General features: G+C 37.4%; 1 protein-coding gene across 6 annotated transcripts in view; it reads left to right on the top strand.

The window, feature by feature from the left end:
• The window catches only part of TMEM232 (transmembrane protein 232), a 311,652-nt gene that overhangs the window by 107,701 nt on the left and 183,984 nt on the right, over nt 1-19,967 (top strand). For 4 of the 6 annotated variants that reach the window (XM_017959759.3, XM_009208867.4, XM_017959755.3 and 1 more), the window contains 2 exons: nt 8,918-9,071; nt 9,874-10,123. In XM_017959759.3, the coding sequence (XP_017815248.3) occupies nt 8,918-9,071; nt 9,874-10,123 (404 nt within the window). The remainder of the gene's footprint in view (nt 1-8,917; nt 9,072-9,873; nt 10,124-19,967) is intronic. The other 2 variants (XM_017959757.3, XM_017959760.3) reach the window with 2 other exon arrangements.

The following is a 19,967-nucleotide window of genomic DNA, read 5'->3' as shown; positions in this document are numbered from 1 at the left end:
TTATTTCTGAGGACTCTGTTCTGTTCCATTGGTCTATATCTCTGTTTTGGTACCAGTACCATGCTGTTTTGGTTACTGTAGCCTTGTAGTATAGTTTGAAGTCAGGTAGCGTGATGCCTCCAGCTTTGTTCTTTTGACTTAAGATTGTCTTGGAGATGCGGGCTCTTTTTTGGTTCCATATGAACTTTAAAGCACTTTTTTCCAATTCGTTGAAGAAACTCGTTGGTAGCTTGATGGGGATGGCATTGAATCTATAAATTACCTTGGGCAGTATGGCCGTTTTCACGATATTGATTCTTCCTATCCATGAGCATGGTATGTTCTTCCATTTGTTTGTGTCCTCTTTTATTTCACTGAGCAGTGGTTTGTAGTTCTCCTTGAAGAGTTCCTTTACATCCCTTGTAAGTTGGATTCCTAGGTATTTGATTCTCTTTGAAGCAATTGTGAATGGAAGTTCATTCCTGATTTGGCTCTCTGTTTGTCTGTTACTGGTGTATAAGAATGCTTGTGATTTTTGCACATTAATTTTGTATCCTGAGACTTTGCTGAAGTTGCTTATCAGCTTAAGGAGATTTTGGGCCGAGACAATGGGGTTTTCTAAATATACAATCATGTCATCTGCAAACACAGTCAATTTGACTTCTTCTTTTCCTAACTGAATACCCTTGATTTCTTTCTCTTGCCTGATTGCCTTAGCCAGAACTTCCAACACTATGTTGAATAGGAGTGGTGAGAGAGGGCATCCCTGTCTTGTGCCAGTTTTCAAAGGGAATTTTTCCAGTTTTTGCCCATTCAGTATGATATTGGCTGTGGGTTTGTCATAAATAGCTCTTATTATTTTGAGGTACGTTCCATCAATACCGAATTTATTGAGCGTTTTTAGCATGAAGGGCTGTTGAATTTTGTCAAAAGCCTTTTCTGCATCTATTGAAATAATCATTTGGTTCTTGTCTTTGGTTCTGTTTATATGCTGGATTATGTTTATTGATTTGCGAATGTTGAACCAGCCTTGCATCCCAGGGATGAAGCCCACTTGATCATGGTGGATAAGCTTTTTGATGTGTTGCTGAATCCGGTTTGCCAGTATTTTATTGAGGATTTTTGCATCGATGTTCATCAGGGATATTGGTCTAAAATTCTCTTTTTTTGTTGTATCTCTGCCAGGCTTTGGTATCAGGATGGTGTTGGCCTCATAAAATGAGTTAGGGAGGATTCCCTCTTTTTCTATTGATTGGAATAGTTTCAGAAGGAATGATACCAACTCCTCCTTGTACCTCTGGTAGAATTCAGCTGTGAATTCATCTGGTCCTGGACTTTTTTTGGTTGGTAGGCTATTAATTGTTGCCTCAATTTCAGAGCCTGCTATTGGTCTATTCAGGGATTCAACTTCCTCCTGGTTTAGTCTTGGAAGAGTGTAAGTGTTCAGGAAATTATCCATTTCTTCTAGATTTTCCAGTTTATTTGCGTAGAGGTGTTTATAGTATTCTCTGATGGTTGTTTGTATTTCTGTGGGGTCGGTGGTGATATCCCCTTTATCATTTTTAATTGCGTCGATTTGATTCTTCTCTCTTTTCTTCTTTCTTAGTCTTGCTAGTGGTCTGTCAATTTTGCTCTGATCTTAGTTATTTCTTGCCTTCTGCTAGCTTTCGAATGTGTTTGCTCTTGCTTCTCTAGTTCTTTTAATTGCGATGTTAGAGTGTCAATTTTAGATCTTTCCTGCTTTCCCTTGTGGGCATTTAGTGCTATAAATTTCCCTCTACACACTGCTTTAAATGTGTCCCAGAGATTCTGGTATGTTGTATCTTTGTTCTCATTGGTTTCAAAGAACATCTTTATTTCTGCCTTCATTTCGTTATGTACCCAGTAGTCATTCAGGAGCAGGTTGTTCAGTTTCCATGTAGTTGAGCGGTTTTGATTGAGTTTCTTAGTCCTGAGCTCTAGTTTGATTGCACTGTGGTCTGAGAGACAGTTTGTTATAATTTCTATTCTTGTACATTTGCTGAGGAGTGCTTTACTTCCAATTACGTGGTCAATTTTGGAGTAAGTACGATGTGGTGCTGAGAAGAATGTATATTCTGTTGATTTGGGGTGGAGAGTTCTATAGACGTCTATTAGGTCTGCTTGCTGCAGAGATGAGTTCAATTCCTGGATATCCTTGTTAACTTTCTGTCTCGTTGATCTGTCTAATGTTGACAGTGGAGTGTTGAAGTCTCCCATTATTATTGTATGGGAGTCTAAGTCTCTTTGTAAGTCTCTAAGGACTTGCTTTATGAATCTGGGTGCTCCTGTATTGGGTGCATATATATTTAGGATAGTTAGCTCTTCCTGTTGAATTGATCCCTTTACCATTATGTAATGGCCTTCTTTGTCTCTTTTGATCTTTGATGGTTTAAAGTCTGTTTTATCAGAGACTAGTACTGCAACCCCCACTTTCTTTTGTTCTCCATTTGCTTGGTAAATCTTCCTCCATCCCTTTATTTTGAGCCTATGTATGTCTCTGTGTGTGAGATGGGTCTCCTGAATACAGCAGACTGATGGGTCTTGACTCTTTATCCAGTTTGCCAGTCTGTGTCTCTTAATTGGAGCATTTAGTCCATTTACATTTAAGGTTAAGATTGTTATGTGTGAACTTGATCCTGCCATTATGATATTAACTGGTTATTTTGCTCGTTAGTTGATGCAGTTTCTTCCTAGCCTCGATGGTCTTTACATTTTGGCATGTTTTTGCAATGGCTGGTACCGGTTGTTCCTTTCCATGTTGAGTGCTTCCTTCAGGGTCTCTTGTAAGGCAGGCCTAGTGGTGACAAAATCTCTAAGCATTTGCTTATCTGTAAAGGATTTTATTTCTCCTTCACTTATGAAACTTAGTTTGGCTGGATATGAAATTCTGGGTTGAAAATTCTTTTCTTTAAGAATGTTGAATATTGGCCCCCACTCTCTTCTGGCTTGTAGAGTTTCTGCCGAGAGATCTGCTGTTAGTCTGATGGGCTTCCCTTTGTGGGTAACCCGACCTTTCTCTCTGGCTGCCCTTAAGACTTTTTCCTTCATTTCAACTTTGGTGAATCTGGCAATTATGTGTCTTGGAGTTGCTCTTCTCGAGGAGTATCTTTGTGGCGTTCTCTGTATTTCCTGGATTTGAATGTTGGCCTGCCCTACTAGGTTGGGGAATTTCTCCTGGATGATATCCTGAAGAGTGTTTTCCAACTTGGTTCCATATTCCCCCTCACTTTCAGGCACCCCAATCAGACGTAGATTTGGTCTTTTTACATAATCCCATACTTCTTGCAGGCTTTGTTCATTTCTTTTTCTTCTTTTTTCTTTTGGTTTCTCTTCTCGCTTCATTTCATTCATTTGATCCTCAATCGTTGATACTCTTTCTTCCAGTTGATCGAGTCGGTTACTGAAGCTTGTGCATTTGTCACGTATTTCTCGTGTCATGGTTTTCATCTCTTTCATTTCGTTTAGGACCTTCTCTGCATTAATTACTCTAGCCATCAATTCTTCCACTTTTTTTTCAAGATTTTTAGTTTCTTTGCACTGGGTACGAAATTCCTCCTTTAGCTCTGAGAAATTTGATGGACTGAAGCCTTCTTCTCTCATCTCGTCAAAGTCATTCTCCGTCAAGCTTTGATCCGTTGCTGGCGATGAGCTGCGCTCCTTTGCTGGGGGAGATGCGCTCTTATTTTTTGAATTTCCAGCTTTTCTGCCCTGCTTTTTCCCCATCTTTGTGGTTTTATCTGCCTCTGGTCTTTGATGATGGTGATGTACTGATGGGGTTTTGGTGTAGGTGTCCTTCCTGTTTGATAGTTTTCCTTCTAACAGTCAGGACCCTCAGCTGTAGGTCTGTTGGAGATTGCTTGAGGTCCACTCCAGACCCTGTTTGCCTGGGTATCAGCAGCAGAGGCTGCAGAAGATAGAATATTTCTGAACAGCACGTGTACCTGTCTGATTCTTGCTTTGGAAGCTTCCTCTCAGGGGTGTACTCCACCCTGTGAGGTGTGGGGTGTCAGACTGCCCCTAGTGGGGGATGTCTCCCAGTTAGGCTACTCAGGGGTCAGGGACCCGCTTGAGCAGGGAGTCTGTCCCTTCTCAGATCTCAACCTCCGTGTTGGGAGATCCACTGCTCTCTTCAAAGCTGTCAGACAGAGTCGTTTGCTTCTGCAGAGGTGTCTGCTGCTTTGTTATTGTTTACTGTGCCCTGCCCCCAGAGGTGGAGTCTACAGAGACAGGCAGGTTTCCTTGAGCTGCTGTGAGCTCCACCCAGTTGGAGCTTCCCAGCAGCTTTGTTTACCTACTTAAGCCTCAGCAATGGCGGGCGCCCCTCCCCCAGCCTCGCTGCTGCCTTGCCGGTAGATCACAGACTGCTGTGATAGCAATGAGGGAGGCTCCGTGGGTGTGGGACCCTCCCGGCCAGGTGTGGGATATGATCTCCTGGTGTGCCTGTTTGCTCAAAGCGCAGTATTGGGGTGGGAGTTACCCGATTCTCCAGGTGTTGTGTGTCTCAGTTCCCCTGGCTAGGAAAAGGGATTCCCTTCCCCCTTGCGCTTCCCAGGTGAGGCGATGCCTCGCCCTGCTTCAGCTCTCGCTGGTCGGGCTGCAGCAGCTGACCAGCACCGATCGTCCGGCACTCCCCAGTGAGATGAACCCAGTACCTCAGTTGAAAATGCAGAAATCACCGGTCTTCTGTGTCGCTGGCACTGGGAGTTGAAGACTGGAGCTGCTCCTATTCGGCCATCTTGCTCCGCCCCCCTTTATTTTATTTTTTACATTATGGTGGAAAACCCATATATTTCTCATGGATAACTGCATTAAATTTTGGACTTTTTGTTATTAGAAATATTTTTCTTTAGTTGGGCCCCATTTACTTCATAACTTAAAATTTTTCTCCCTCCCTTCACTCACTCACCTTCCTACTTCCCTCCCTCCCTCCCTCCCCTTCTTTCCTCCCTCCCTCCCTCCCTCCCTCCCTTCCTTCCTTCCTTCCTTCCTTCCTTCCTTCCTTCCTTCCTTCCTTCCTTCCTTCCTTCCTTCCTTCCTTCTGTACTTAGATAGTAATAGGTATGCTTTCCACATTTTCCTCTAAATTATGAAATACTTTTCTCTGTTATTTCTGTAGTTAACTTCTTCAACTATAGATTTTAATTATATTTTTACATTTTAAATTCTTTGCAATCTCTTATCTTACTCTACTACCTTTCATCTAAGCATCAAGGCTTTTTATTGTGGTTTATTATTCCTGGGCTTTATTATAGATGCCTACATGTCTTGTAAAAATAACTTCTAGTTCCTGTAAGAAATCATTTTCAGAATTATGACCCTCTCTGAGTACTGAGACTAATATTCTCTTTAGCCTTTGCTGTAATCTATTTTCCTCGGTCTTGTATAGGTCCCTCTTCTTCACTTTCCAGTTACTTATTCTAGAACCAGGAGAAATATATAAAAACAATATTTTTAAATAAGAGGTCTGTATTCACAGCATTCATAACAAAGTTGGTAAAAATGACAACACTCAATGTGTAAAATGATCAGGGAGCTTCCTGTGTTCTCCTTACTCTTTGATAGTTTACCTGTGAGGAAAAAATGCACTTCTGTATTCCAATTTTATCGTCCTCCCTCCTGCCTTCTCCCATCCTACATGTGTATAGGCACTGTATACTACCCTTTTCATTACCAGGATGTTATCATCTCTGAATAAATATGGAGAGATGAGAATGAACCCAGGAATAATACTCTCACTGCTTAAAAAAAAATCAGTATCTCAAGATGAAGGATTGGCTGCACTTTCTCTGATTCTATGCAAAACAGGGTAAACAGTAGAGATTATTATTTTTAAAAAATGTTTTTTTCTCTTACTTTTTTTGGGAAAACAAGGTTGCTGTGTTTCAGGAAGTGGCATGTGGTTGCTCCTTATTGCTTTGGCTTCATCAGCTTTATGGTTTATGGAAATTACTTGTAAGTTGCTATTATTAGTGATGTCTCATTCTGTTTTCGGGATCATGTGGATTTTTGACATTGTCAGTGCTTTCTGGAATATCTGTTGCAATGTTGAAATAAGTTGGCAAGGGTTGCTACTTAGATATTTTAATTCCATTTAAACATTAAAATCTTCTAATTGAGGAAATGGATATAGAGGAGTAAGAAGAATCTAGGAAAACTTTTAAATGCTGATGTTTCTAACTTCTATAAATGTGTGCATGTGTGTATGTATATATCATTATTTTAGACAAGCCAGTAAAACTCTGGCTCAGTTTCTTTATTTACAAAATTAGAGCAAATCTATAATAGTTGCATATTATTTTGTACAACTTTAATTTCACGGCAATGTAAAACCAGGTCAATATGCTGATACTTGAGACTTTCTGTATTATAATGAATTCACAAAGAAGCTAGTGCTGTATGGAAATTTCTAGCTAATCCAATTTGAATTCCATTCTATGTGCATTGATTTTCAATTTTACTTTTGTTTTTGACAAACTGTACTTTATAAGTATTGATGTTTGTTTTTGATGAAAGCATTTTCATTCACAGACAATTTTGTGATCAGCAGCATTAATTGAAAATAGTGTGTTTCTGGTGAAGCATTTCTCTACCATAGGTGGCTAACACTGATGGATCTTTTTCAATCCATAGTTCAATCCTAGGTTAGCTACAATTTTCCAGACTTAAAAGAGAAAAGAAGAATCAAAACCTTCTGATTATGAAGTATATTCAAGGGAAAAGAAGTTTTATGAACTCTATGAGTGTCCTCTCTTTTAATTGACCATAATATGAAGTATAAATGATAAGTAGTCTGGGGAATGACTTAGTTTCCCTCTTGGTGGTCATCTGGATGGACTTCTCCTTCCAGTCACTCTATGACTTTAATGAGAAAGTTATCAAACTCATATCTTTTTTATGTCAAAGAAATAGTATGTTTGTAATTGAATTCAATTTAGCATTCTGAATCTTGACATTTTACATGGAGTATTTCATTCAAATCTCACAATAATCTCTAAAAAGTGAGTTTTACTGTATTTTCTTTATAGACAAATAAATTAAGACGAGGTAGGATACATAAGTTGCCCTATAACATATGCCTAATTAGTGGCAGAGCTAAGATTTCATCTTGATGTTTCTGACTCTAAAGTTCATGTTCATAAGCATCATGTTAAGTGCATCAATTAGGATTTCGTCTTCTTTATTTGGCAGAAACCTGACTACAATTGCATAACCAAACAGAGCTTTCTTTATTGCACATGACAAGTAGTGCAGTGCTGATGTGAGTACTTAAGGAAATCTTCAAGACCCAAGCTTCTTCTAGCTTCCTTTTCTGTCTTTATAGCAGGTGATTTTTATCCTCCTTGTTGAAAGAAGGCTGCTCTGCCTTATGATATCATGGAATATATGCACTACAAGCAGGAAGAAGAGGATGAGCAAAGGAGAAAAATAACACCTGTTATTTAATTAAAAATTTTTTTTCTTAACCAGAAAAATAATAGCTTGCCTGGAAGTCTTCATAATATGCTTCTTTTTCTAGCTGATTAACCAAATCTACACTGTATGGCTATTCCAAGCTTCAAGGGAGTCTAGGCAGTCAATTTTAAATCAAACTTACTGAAATATAAATTAGATACAATGAACGTCATACATTTATGTACATAGGTCTATGACCCTGGGGAAATGTATACACTCATGTAATCACTACTCCAATCAAGATACAGAGAATTCCATCTTGAGGGGGCTAACTTAATTGAGCATATTGCCATTTTGAACAAAATGCATGTTCCATTAGAAAAGGAGACAACTAGTATTAGGGAGGACAATAGGCAGCACCTGCCACACTAAGATTAAATATTGACGTTTATGTAATGGTTTAGAAAAGCAGAATTGCAAGACAGAAAATACTTCTTGGTGGGAGAAAACTTGAGTTACAACTAATCTAGTTTAAAAAGGGAACTTGGACAAGTCCTTCGGACCTATTTATGTCTCAGTTGTCTACTATGAAAAAAGGTCTAGAGAAATCTTAAATGTGTCAAAAATTGTTTTTCGAATCAAATGAAATAATTTATGTGAAAGCACATTGATATCTGTAAAGCCCTATTTAATATAAAGAATTGTCTTTGATTTTCATGATAAGAATGGTTTGATTTAGAAAATGATGATGACCTTGAACTTATGGGCCTGAAACATCACAGTTGTGAAATTCAAATAATCTTGTAAAATATACTAACTTTTAAATTTATTAATGACCTACAAATCAAGACAGTAAACAGCTATAGACAAAAGTAATTTTTAATTTGAGCTCTTATCAGTTCTTTTTCAAACTATTTTTTGTTTAAGTAAAAATATCACAAATATATAATTTTCAAAACATTCAAAATATGTGTACATTTATAACTAATAAATTCTTGTGTGATTTCCCAGTTTTTTTAATATTTAAAAAATAATACTTAGTCTTCTATTCATGTGAAATATAAATTTTATTTTGAGAAATTATACTTTTTCCAAAATCAAAGAGTGTTGAATCTTTGGAGTATCTTAGAAGAAGGTGGTTTTTAAAAAATTGCTCTGTTTTGAGAAGAAAACACGCTCTTGAAATTCACCTTGTGGAATCAGTTGCAAGAGGTTAAACATTAAAACCTATTGTGAGTTTTTGGGGGTACTCTACAACCAGAGCCCCTGATTGCCTGTTGTTCAGGATCTATGAAGAAATGTGATTATATGTAGTACTTATTACTCAGATTTGTCAGAGCACTACTCTGAACTCAAACATATTACCAAAATGTTTCTCTTCTTTGAAGATTTTTACCATAATAAGTGAGAACCAATACTAATCTTTATTGAAAATAAATATATCTTGTAATCCAGACATGCATTTCCTCTGACCTATTACCTTTTTTTACATTAAAAAGTTGATTATTATTATTTTCCATTACAGTCTTTATCCTTTCGTCCATAAAATTTTCAGGTTGGATTCAGTACTGGCTTTACTGGTCCTTGGGGAGGCTGCCAAATTAAACATGGCCTGCTTGAAAGCTTTAATGGACATAGTGAGAGATTTTGTTTCAAGCATTATGTCTGTTCAAAATCAGGTAACATTGCTAATTTATATGTGAAAAGAGAACCGAAGAGAAACAGATTTTATTTTTGCCACTATTTAAATTGTATATTGTATTAGGGCATATAATATGCATAACTTTATAATAATAAATTTAATTAAATATAAAAGCAAATTCACAGTTACCATTTATCATAAACATTTTTCATTTTCATTACCTAATATTAAAATTTATAATTTGGTTGGGGTAAGATCACTTATTGAAACATTTCTGTATTGTTGGTTATTAAATTTGTTTCTACTTGTTCACAGTTAATTATAAGTAATGTTGAATTGTTATTCTCATACATAAAATTTCTATCAACACTTCTATTTCTTTACAGTAGGCTAATAAAATTAATTTACCAAGTGAAAGACTGTGAAGTTTCTTTCAAAGTTTTTGGGCAAGATGTCCAAACTTTTCTCCATAAGATATATTAATAACTTTCTTGCATTCCTATGAACAATAAATGAAAGTGTCACACATTAGAATTGAGCTGTACATCAAAAGGTTCCTTTTGAATATGATATGGAAAATAGTATCTCATTGAATTAATTTACATTCCATTGACTGCTAATTAAATTGTGAAGTTGCTCTTTATATAATTATTAGCTATCTATATTTTTTATTGTTTGAACCGTATTTTATGCAATCTACTCATGGTAAACTCATTTTTTAATGAACACATTTACAAATATTAGTTTATTATGGTCTTTTAACAATTATTATAAGTACACTATATAGTTATTGATATGCAAAGACATACTTTGATGATCGGATATCTATTTTATTTCAGGGAGAAAGTTACAAGGTAGATGATTTTTCCTGGGCCTGGAATGTAGTCTACATATATACAGTAATTCTTGCAGAAATCTGCTTGTATGCAGCCACTTCTGATTTACGAAAAACTGCTCTAATTGGTTTCTGTCAATGTAAAAGTTCACGAAAAAATATTTTACGCTTGGACAAATCAGTCCCTCCAGAATTAAAGGAAGCAAGTATTTTAAGTCTTTTGGAATATTTCTCTTCAAAAATGTCAGAGAATTGTAAGTAGATTGTTTTTAACTTGGATGAGTAATATTTTTAAGTGTCACTGTCTACATATAGTAATAAGCATTTTATAAAAAGTTGATATTTAGAAATAACAAATAATTTTAAATTTCTACAAATTTTGGAAGAATATAACATGATTTCTTTTTCTTTTTTTCTTTTTTTTTTTTTTTTGAAACCAGGTGTCATTCTGTCACCAAGGCTGCAATGCAGTGGCGTGATCTCTGCTCACTGTAACCTCCTCCTCTGCTTCAAGCCTTTCTCCTGCCTCAGATCCCCAAGTAGCTGGGACTACAGGCACTTGCCACCATGCCTGGCTAAATTTTGTGTTTTTAGTAGTGCTGGGGTTTCGCCATGTTGGCCAGGCTGGTCTCAAACTCCTGACCTCAAGTGATCCACCACGTCTGCCTCCCAAAGTGCTGGGATTACATTCATGAACCACTGTGCCCAGCCAGAAAATTTTTACCAATAATTTTAAAACATCTGAAATAAAAATTAGTTTCAGTTGACTGATGATTCAAATTATATTCCTTGAAAACAAAAAATGGATTTAGGCAAACCTGGGTAGTGTATATGAAGTTGATTTCCTCTTTATTTTTATTTTGTTCCCCATAGGATTTATCTTCTTTCTTCCATTTTCTCTAGGCATTTACTGTTTCCCTCTTGTTCTTTTCCTGCCCAGAGGATTTCTCTACAATTACTTCACTCAAATATTCTAGTACAATATTCACACCTGACATCTTATAGTCCATCAAATAGTAGCTGTCTTATGTCTCAGGACTAAAGGTCATTTTGCTACTGTATTTATGGGAGATAAGAGAATAAAATATTTTGATTTTTCAAAGAGTAGTATGGGGACAATATTAACTCAAAGTTGCCTTTTTTGGTTGAATAAAACGTTATAGATTTATTGTGAAAAATAATTGCAATTTATATATTACTATAGTCTATTGTGTATGTGACTCTCACTTCCATTAAATGCTGAGATAATTGATACTGAAGAATCATGTCTGAATTCTATTTCTATTAACCCAGCATCTAGCATAATAACACATAATAGGTAAGCAATTATGATAGTGGATTTATAATGTAATTAAATACATGATTAAATTTCAGATATAATTGCAAGATTTGGGAAGGATTTAAAGAAGTAAGATATTGTCTTTAGCCAAAACCATAATTCACTGATTTTTGGAGAAATTATGATTGAATATAATTTTAAATAGTAAGACTTTAGAAGTAGATAGAAATTTCATTCTGAAAAACTTGCTCACTATTTTTAAATTGCCTTCGATATATTTTTGGCTTAATCAATATATTGAAACCCAGCTTCTGAGTGTAATTAGTGTGACCTTTTCCCACTTTTCAAGCTTTTATTTTTTTATTGGTGCCAATTTTAAACAGATCTTTATTCTTAAGTACATAAATTGTATTTCTTCCATGTTTATATTATTAATAAAGTGAAGATAAATGAAAGTATTCATTTCTTTTGCTGTTCACAATTTTAATTATTCAGAATGTCATAAATTTTCCTACATAGCACCTCAATACATGATTTTTAAACCACTACTAAACAGACTCATCTACAATGTTGGCCTTCAAGGCTTGTCTGCCTATGTAGGTTAGTTTTTCCTGACCTCTAGTGGTAGGTCCAGAAAAGACCCTCCATGGGAAGAATCTTTACTCCCAGAAACCTCTTGGCCTCTCTTTGCTCATGACCCCCTGCACTCTGGCATAATCTTATGATGATGGGATTGCACGTTTCTGTGGACACTCACGAAACTCACATTTTTTTCCTCCTCAATAGTCTGATTTTTAAAATGTATTATTATACTTTAAGTTCCAGGATACATATGTAAAACTTGCAGGCTTGTTATATAGGTATATATGTGCCATGGTGGTTTTAAAACCCATCTTCTTGGTTTTAAGCCCCTCATGCATTAGGTATTTGTCCTAATGCCCTCCCTTCCCTTGTCCCCAACCCCTGACAGGCCCAGGTGTGTGACGTTCCCCTCCCTGTGTCCATGGGTTCCCATCGTTCAACTCCCACTTATGAGTGAGAACCTACTGGTTCTCACCAGTATGTTGAGAAAAGAAAACAGTTGGTTTTCTGTTCCTGTGTTAGTTTGCTAAGAATGATGGTTTCTAGCTTCATTCATGTCCCCACAAAGGACATGAACTCATTCCTTTTTATGGCTCTATAGTATTCTGTGGTGTATATGTGCCACATTTTCTTTATCCAGGCAACCATTGATGGGCATTTGGGTTGGTTCCAACCCTTTGCTATTGTGAATAGTGCTGCAATAAACATATGCGTGCATGTGTTTATAGTAGAATGATTTATAATCCTTTGGGTGTATACCCAGTAATGCAATTGCTGGGTCAAATGGTATTTCTGGTTCTAGATCCTTGAGGAATCTCCACACTGTCTTCCACAATGGTTGAACTAATTTACACTCCCACCAACAGTGTAAAAGCGTTTCTCTTTCTCCAGATCCTCTCCAGCATCTGTTGTTTCCTGACTTGTTAGTGATCGCCATTCTAAGTGGTATGAGATAGTATCTCATTGTGGTTTTAATTTATATTTCTCTTATGACCAGTGGTGATGAGCTTTTTTCATATGCTTGTTGGCCACATAAATGTTTTCTTTTGAGTAGTGTCTGTTCATATCCTTTGCCTACTTTTTGATGAGGTTGTTTGTTTTTTCTTGTAAATTTGTTCAAGTTCCTTGTAGATTCTGGATATTAGACCTTTGTCAGAAAGATAGACTGAAAAAATTTTCTTCCATTCTGTAGGTTGCCTGTTCACTCTGATGATAGTTTCCTTTGCCGCACAGAAGCTCTTTAGTTTAATTAGATCCCATTTGTCAATTTTGGCTTTTGTTGCCATTGCTTTTGTTGTTTTAGTCATGAAGTCTTTGCCCATACCTATGTCCTGAACGGTATTGCCTAGGTTTTCTTCTAGGGATTTTGTGGTTTTAGATCTTCCATTTAAGTCTTTAACCCATCTTGAGTTAATTTTTGTATAAGGCTTAAGTAAGGGGTCCAGTTTCACTTTTCTGCATATGCCTAGCCATTTTTCCCAGCACCATTTATTAAATAGGGAATCCTTTTTCCATTGCTTGTTTTTGTCAGGTTTGTCAAAGATCAGATGATTGTAGGTGTGTTGTGTTATTTCTGAAGCCTCTGTTCTGTTCCACTGGTTTATATATCTGTTTTTGTACCAGTACCTTGCTGTTTTGGTTACTATAGCCTTGTAGTATAGTTTGAAGTCAGGTAGCATGATGCCTCCAGCTTTGTTCTTTTTTGCTTAGCATTTTCTTGGCTATACAGACCCTGTTTTGGTTCCATGTGAAATTTAATGTAGTTTTTTATAGTTCTATGAAGAAAGTCAATGGTAGCTTAATGGGAATAGTATTGAATCTATAAATTAATTTGGGCAGTATTGCCATTTTCATGATATTGATTCTTCCTATCCATGAACATGGAATGTTTTTCCATTTGTTTGTGTCCTCTCCTATTTCCTTGAGCAGTGGTTTGTAGTTCTCCTTGAAGAGGTCCTTCACATCCTTTTTAAGTTTGATTCCTAGGTATTTTATTTTCTTTGTAGCAATTGTGAATGTGAGTTCACTCATGATTGGGCTCTTTATCATTGGTGTATACGAATGCTAGTGATTTTTGCAAATTAATTTCGTATCCTGAGAGTTTGCTGAAGTTGCTTATCAGCTTGAGGTGTTTTTGGGCTGAGTCAGGGTTTTCTAAATATGCAATCATGTTATCTGCAAACAGAGAGAAGTTGACTTCCTCTATTCCTATTTGAATGCCCTTTATTTTTTTCTCTTGCCTGATTTCCCTGGCCAGAACTTCCAATATGTTGTTAAATAGGAGTGGTGAGAGAGGGCATCTTTGTCTTGTACCAGTTGTCAAAGGGAATACTTCTAGCTTTTGCCTATTCAGTATGATATTGGCTATGAGTTTGTTACTGATGGTTCTTATTGTTTTGAGATATGTTTATCAATACCCAGTTTATTGAGTGCTTTTAGCATTAAGGGGTGTTGAATTTTGTCAAAGGCCTTTTCTGCATCTATTGAGATAATCATGTGGCTTTTGTCATTGGTTCTGTTTATGTGATGGATTATGTTTATTGATTTGCATATGTTGAACCAGCCTTGCATCTCAGGGATGAAGCTGACTTGATCGTGGTGGATAAGCTTTTTATGTGCTGCCTGCTTTTGTTTGCTAGTATTTTACTGAGGATTTTCACATCGATGTTCATCAGGGATATTGGCCTGAAATCTTTTTTTGTTGTGTCTCTGCTGAGTTTTGGTATCAGGATGATGCTGGCCTCATAAAATGTGTTAGGGAGGAGTCCCCATGTTTCTATTGTTTAGAATAGTTTCAGAAGGAATGTTACCAGCTCCTCTTGGGTACCTCTGGTAGAATTTGGTTGTGAATCCGTCTGGTTCTGGGCTTTTTTTGTTTGTTTGGTTGGTTGGTAGGCTATTAATTACTGCCTAAATTTCAGAACTTGTTATTTGTCTCTTCAGAGATTCGACTTCTTCCTGATTTAGTCTTGGGATGGTGTATGTGTCCACGAATTTATCCATTTCTTCTAGGTTTTCTAGTTTATTTGCATAGAGGTGTTTATAGTATTCTCTGATGGTAGTTTGTATTTCTGTGGGATCAGTGGTGATATCCCCTTTATCATTTTTTATTGCATCTATTTGATTCTTCTCTCTTTTCTTCTTTAATAGTCTGGCCTAGTGTTCTATCTATTTTCTTATTCTTTTCAAAAAACTGGCTCTTGAATTCATTGATTTTTTTTGAAGGGTTTTTCATGTCTCTGTCTCCTTCAGTTCTGCTCTGATCTTAGTTATTTCTTGTCTTCTGCTCACTTTTGAATTTGTTTGTTCTTGCTTCTCTTGTTCTTTTAACTGTGATGTTAGGGTATTGATTTTAGATCTTCCCTGATTTCTGATGTGGGCATTTAGTGCTATAAATTTCCCTTTTAAAACTGCTTTAGCTGTGTCCCAGAGATTCTGGTATGTTGTTCCTTTGTTGTCACTGGTTTCAAAGAACTTATTTGTTTCTGCCTTAATTTCATTATTTCCACAGTAGTCATCCAGGAGCAGGTTGTTCAGTTTTCATGTAGTTTTGTGGTTTTGAGTGAGTTTCTTAATCCTGAGTTCTAATTTGATTGCACTGTGATCTGAGAAACTATTATGATTTCTGTTCTTTTCATTTGCTGAAGAGCATTTTACTTCCAATTATGTGGTTGATTTTAGAATAGGTGTGATGTGGTGCTGAGAAGGGTGTATATTCTGTTGATTTGGGGTGGAGAGTTTTGTAGATGTCTATTAGGTCCACTTGGTCCAGAGCTGAGTCCCAGTCCTGAATATGCTTGTTAATTTTCTGTCTCGTTGATCTGTCTAATATTGACAGTGGGGTATTAAAGTCTGTCACTATTATTGTGTGGGAGTCTAAGTCTCTTTGTAGGTCTCTAAGAACTTGCTTTATGAATCTGAGTGCTCCTATATTGGGTGCATATATGTTTAAGATAGCTCTTCTTGTTGCGTGGATCCCTTTACCATTATTTAATGCCATTCTTTATCTTTTTTGAACTTTGTTGGCTTAAAGTCTGTTTCATCAGAGACTAGGATTGCAACCCCTGCATTTTTGTTTTCCATTTGCTTGGTGAATATTCCTCCATTCCTTTATTTTGAGCCTATGTGTGTCTTCACATGTGAGATGGGTCTCCTGAATACAGCACACCGATAGGTCTTGATTCTTCATCGAAATTTCTAGTCTGTGTCTTTTAATTGGAACATTTAGCCTATTTACATTTAAGGTTAATATTGTTATGTGTGAATTTGATCCTGTCTTCATGATGCAGGCTAGTTATTTTGCACAGTAGTTGATGCAGTTTATTCATAGTGTCATTGGTCTTTATATTTTGGTGTGTTTTTGCAGTGGCTAGTACTGGTCTTTCCTTTCCATATTTAGTGCCTCTTTTAGGAGCTCTTGTAAAGCAGGCCTGGTGGTGACAAAATCCTTTAGCATTTGCTTATCTGTAAGGGATTTTATTTCTCCTTTGCTTTTGAAGCTTAGTTTGGCTTGATATGAAATTCTGGGTTGAAAATTCTTTTCTTTAGGAATGTTGAGTATTGGCCCCCACTCTCTTCTGGCTTGTCGGGTTTCTGCAAAGAGATCCGCTGTTAGTCCGATGGACTTCCCTTTGTAGGTAACCTGACCTTTCTCTCTGGCTGCCCTTAACAATTTTTCCTTCATTTCAACCTTGGAGAATCAGACAACTGTGTGTCTTGGTCTTGCTCTTCTCATGGAGTATCTTTGTGGTGTTCTCTGTATTTCCTGAATTTCCATGTTGGCCTGTCTTACTAGGTTGGGGAAGTTCTTCTGGATAGTATACTGAAGTGTTTTTCCAATTTGGTTCCATTCTCTCCGTCACTTTGAGGTACACAATCAATCATAGGTTTGGTCTTTCCACATGGTCCCATATTTCTTGGAGGTTTTATTCATTCCTTTTCATTCTTTTTTCTCTAATTTTGTCTTTATGCTTTGTTCATTCAGTTGATCTTCAATCTCTAATATCTTTTCTTCCACTCGATCAATTCAGCCATTGATACTTGTGTATGCTTCACGAAGTTCTCATGCTGTGTTTTTCAGCTCCATCAGGTCATTTATGTTCTTTTCTAAACTGGATATTCTAGTTAGCAGTTCCTATAACCTTTTTTCAAAGTTCTTAGATTCCTTGTATTGGGTTAGAACATGCTCCTTTAGCTCAGAGGGGTTTGTTATTACCCATCTTTTGAAGCCTACTTCTTTCAACTCATCAAACTCATTCTTCATACAGTTTTGTGCCCTTATTGGAAAGGAGTTGCGATCATTTGGAGGAGAAGAGGCATTCTGGTTTTCGGAATTTTCAGCATTTTTGCTCTGGTTTTCCCTCATCTTTGTGGATTTATCTACCTTTGATCTTTGATGCTGATGGCTTTTGGATGGTGTTTTTCAGTGGGTGTCCTTTTAGTTGATATTGATGTTATTGCTTTTTGTTTGTTAGTTTTCCTTCTAACAGTCAGGCCCCTCTTCTGCAGGTCTGCTGGAGTTTGCTGGCAGTCCACTCCAGACCCTACAGGGGTTATAACCAGACCCTGCAGCCTGGGTATAACCAGTGAAAGCTCCAGTATGGCAACGATTGCTGCCTGTTCCTTCCTCTGGTAGCTTCATCCCAGAGGGGTACCTGTCTGATGCCAGCCAGAACTTTCCTGTGTGAGGTGTCTGTTGACCCCTGCTGGTAGGCATCTCCCAGTCAGGAGGCATGGGGGTCAGCGACCCACTTGAGGAGGCAGTCTGCCACTTAGCAGAGCTTGAGCACTGTGCTGAGAGATCCGCTGCTCTCTTCAGAACTGGCAGGCAGGAAAGTTTAAGTCTGCTGAAGCTGCATCAACAGCTACCTTTCCCCCAGGTGCTCTGTCCCAGGGAGATGGGAGTTTTATCTGTAAGTCCCTGACTAGGGCTGCTGCCTTTCTTTCAGAGATTCCCTGCCCAGTGAGGAGGAATCTAGAGAGGCAGGCTGGCCACAGCTGCTTTGCTTTGAATTTGGCTTCCTTAAGACTGTGAAGGGAAAACTGCCTACTGGAGCCTCAGTAAGGATGGAAGCCCCTCCTTGCACCAAGCTTGATCCTGCCAGGCTGTCTTCAGCAAGAATTTCAAGACAGTAGTTCTTGGCTTGCTGGGCTCCATAAAGGTGGGACCTGCTGAACAAGACTACTTGGCTCCCTGGTTTCAGCCCCCTTTACAGGTTAGTGAACAGTTCTATCTTGCTGGGGTTCCAGGCGCCACTGGGGTACAAAAAAAAAACCTCCTGCAGCTAGCTCAGTGTCTGCCAGAACAGCCACCTAGTTTAGTGCCTGAAACCCAGGACCCTGGTGGTATAGGCACAGGAGGGAATCTGCTGGTCTGTGGGCTGCAAAAACCATGGGAAAAGTGTAGTGTCTGGCTCAATAGCACAGTTTCTCATGGTATAGTCCCTCAGGGCTTCTTCTGGCTAGGGAAGGTCGTTCCCCAGCCCATTGCTCTTCCCAGGTGAGGCAATGCCCCACCCTGCTTCTGCTCACCCTCCATGGGCTGTACCCACTGTCTAACCAGTCCTAATGAGATGAACTAGGTACTTCAGTTAGAAATGCAGAAATCACCCACCTTCTGCGTTGGTTTCACTGGGAGCTGCAGACCGGAGTGTTCCTATTCAGCCATCTTGCCAGACTCCCCCAATGGTCTGATTTTTAAAAAATTTTAAAATGTCAACTTTCGAGTGTACATAGTAGATATATATATTTATCAGGCATATGGGATATTTTGATACAGGAATTCAATGTGTAATAATTACATCAGGGTAAATGAGGTATTGAATACCTCAAGCATTTAACTTTTGTGTTACAAACAATCCAATTATACTCTTTAGTTATTTGTAAAAGCACAATAAATTATTATTAACTCTAGGCACTCTGTTGTGCCATCAAATACTAGAGCTTATTCATTTTTTCGATTTTTTGTACCCGTTGACCATCCCTATTTCCCCCTCATCACCCTATTGCCCTTTCCAGCCTCTAGTAACCATCATTATACTCTCTATCTCCAAGAGGTCAGTTGTTTTAATTTTTAGCTCCCACAAATAAGCAAGAATATGCAGGTTGTCTTGCTGTGCCTGGCTTATTTAATTTAACATAATGACCTCTAGTTCCATACATGTGATTGCAGAAGACAGAATCTCATAAATTTTTACAAGTGTCTGTCAACAGATGAATGGATAAAGAAAATCTGGTATTTTCCCCCAGGAAGTTCATAATTTTATTGAATTCATTTACTCGTTGTTAATCTTTTAATTTGAATTTTTTAATCTTTTCCTGAAGACTTTATTTTGATGCCCTAGAATTTGGGTGAATTCTTGGAAAACATTTTGTCTTTCTGCTAATCATCCAGAGCTTAATAATTCCCGGTTTTCTGGAAAACACATCCAAAATCTTCCTAGCTCAAATATTGTTCTTTTTACTTATAATGGCATCAAAGCAGACCTACTGAGAATCTTTTTGGCATTATGTGAGCTTTCTTCCTTCTGAGCAGTGCCATACATTATGGACAATTATGTGAGCTCACACTTGCTAAGAATATAGTCATCCTTGGTCATTGTTTTCTCATCTTTATGAATTTGAATAAACACACTTGTTTCTGTTTGGTATGACATCCAAGAACAATCAATTCTGATTTTTGTCATATGTATCCCTAGATGAGATAGCTACCTAGATACTTGTATGGTGAGCAACAGTTTCATCAAAGTTGGTACTTTTGTATAATTATTTGTCATTGAATAAACTCAGAGGTTCTGAATACCATTGTGTCAACAGCCAGACAATGTTACGAATCAAAGAGCTATCTCTACAGGTTACATGCTATCAGCATTTCAGTCTTTAAAATGGCACAGTGATAGAGAGGCGGAAGGTAATCACTAACAGACTAGATTCTAGAAGAAATTGCCCTTTGTACATTCACAAGTGGTTTAGAGGAAATGGATAACTTTTTTTGTTTGTTTTTGTTTTTGTTTTCGTTTCTTTTTTTGCTTTCACTGATGCCTTTCTTATGTTCTCACTTGAACTAAGAAATCAAAAAATAACCCATATTTTATCAATGTTTTCTCAACGCAGTGGACAAATAGATGTTCTAATGTTGAATGCTTTTAAAGGTTTGATCTGCATTAAAGAGGATAGACATGAAAAGTGCCTCTTCATAGTCAGAAGTCAGTACATTTTTCTATGACATCTAACTTCTT

Source organism: Papio anubis, chromosome 5 (assembly GCF_008728515.1).
Source record: "Papio anubis isolate 15944 chromosome 5, Panubis1.0, whole genome shotgun sequence".
NCBI classification, from domain to species: Eukaryota; Metazoa; Chordata; class Mammalia; order Primates; family Cercopithecidae; genus Papio; species Papio anubis.
The sequence above is the reverse complement of the archived record's forward strand: the minus strand, read 5'-3'. Positions and strand labels throughout refer to the sequence as shown.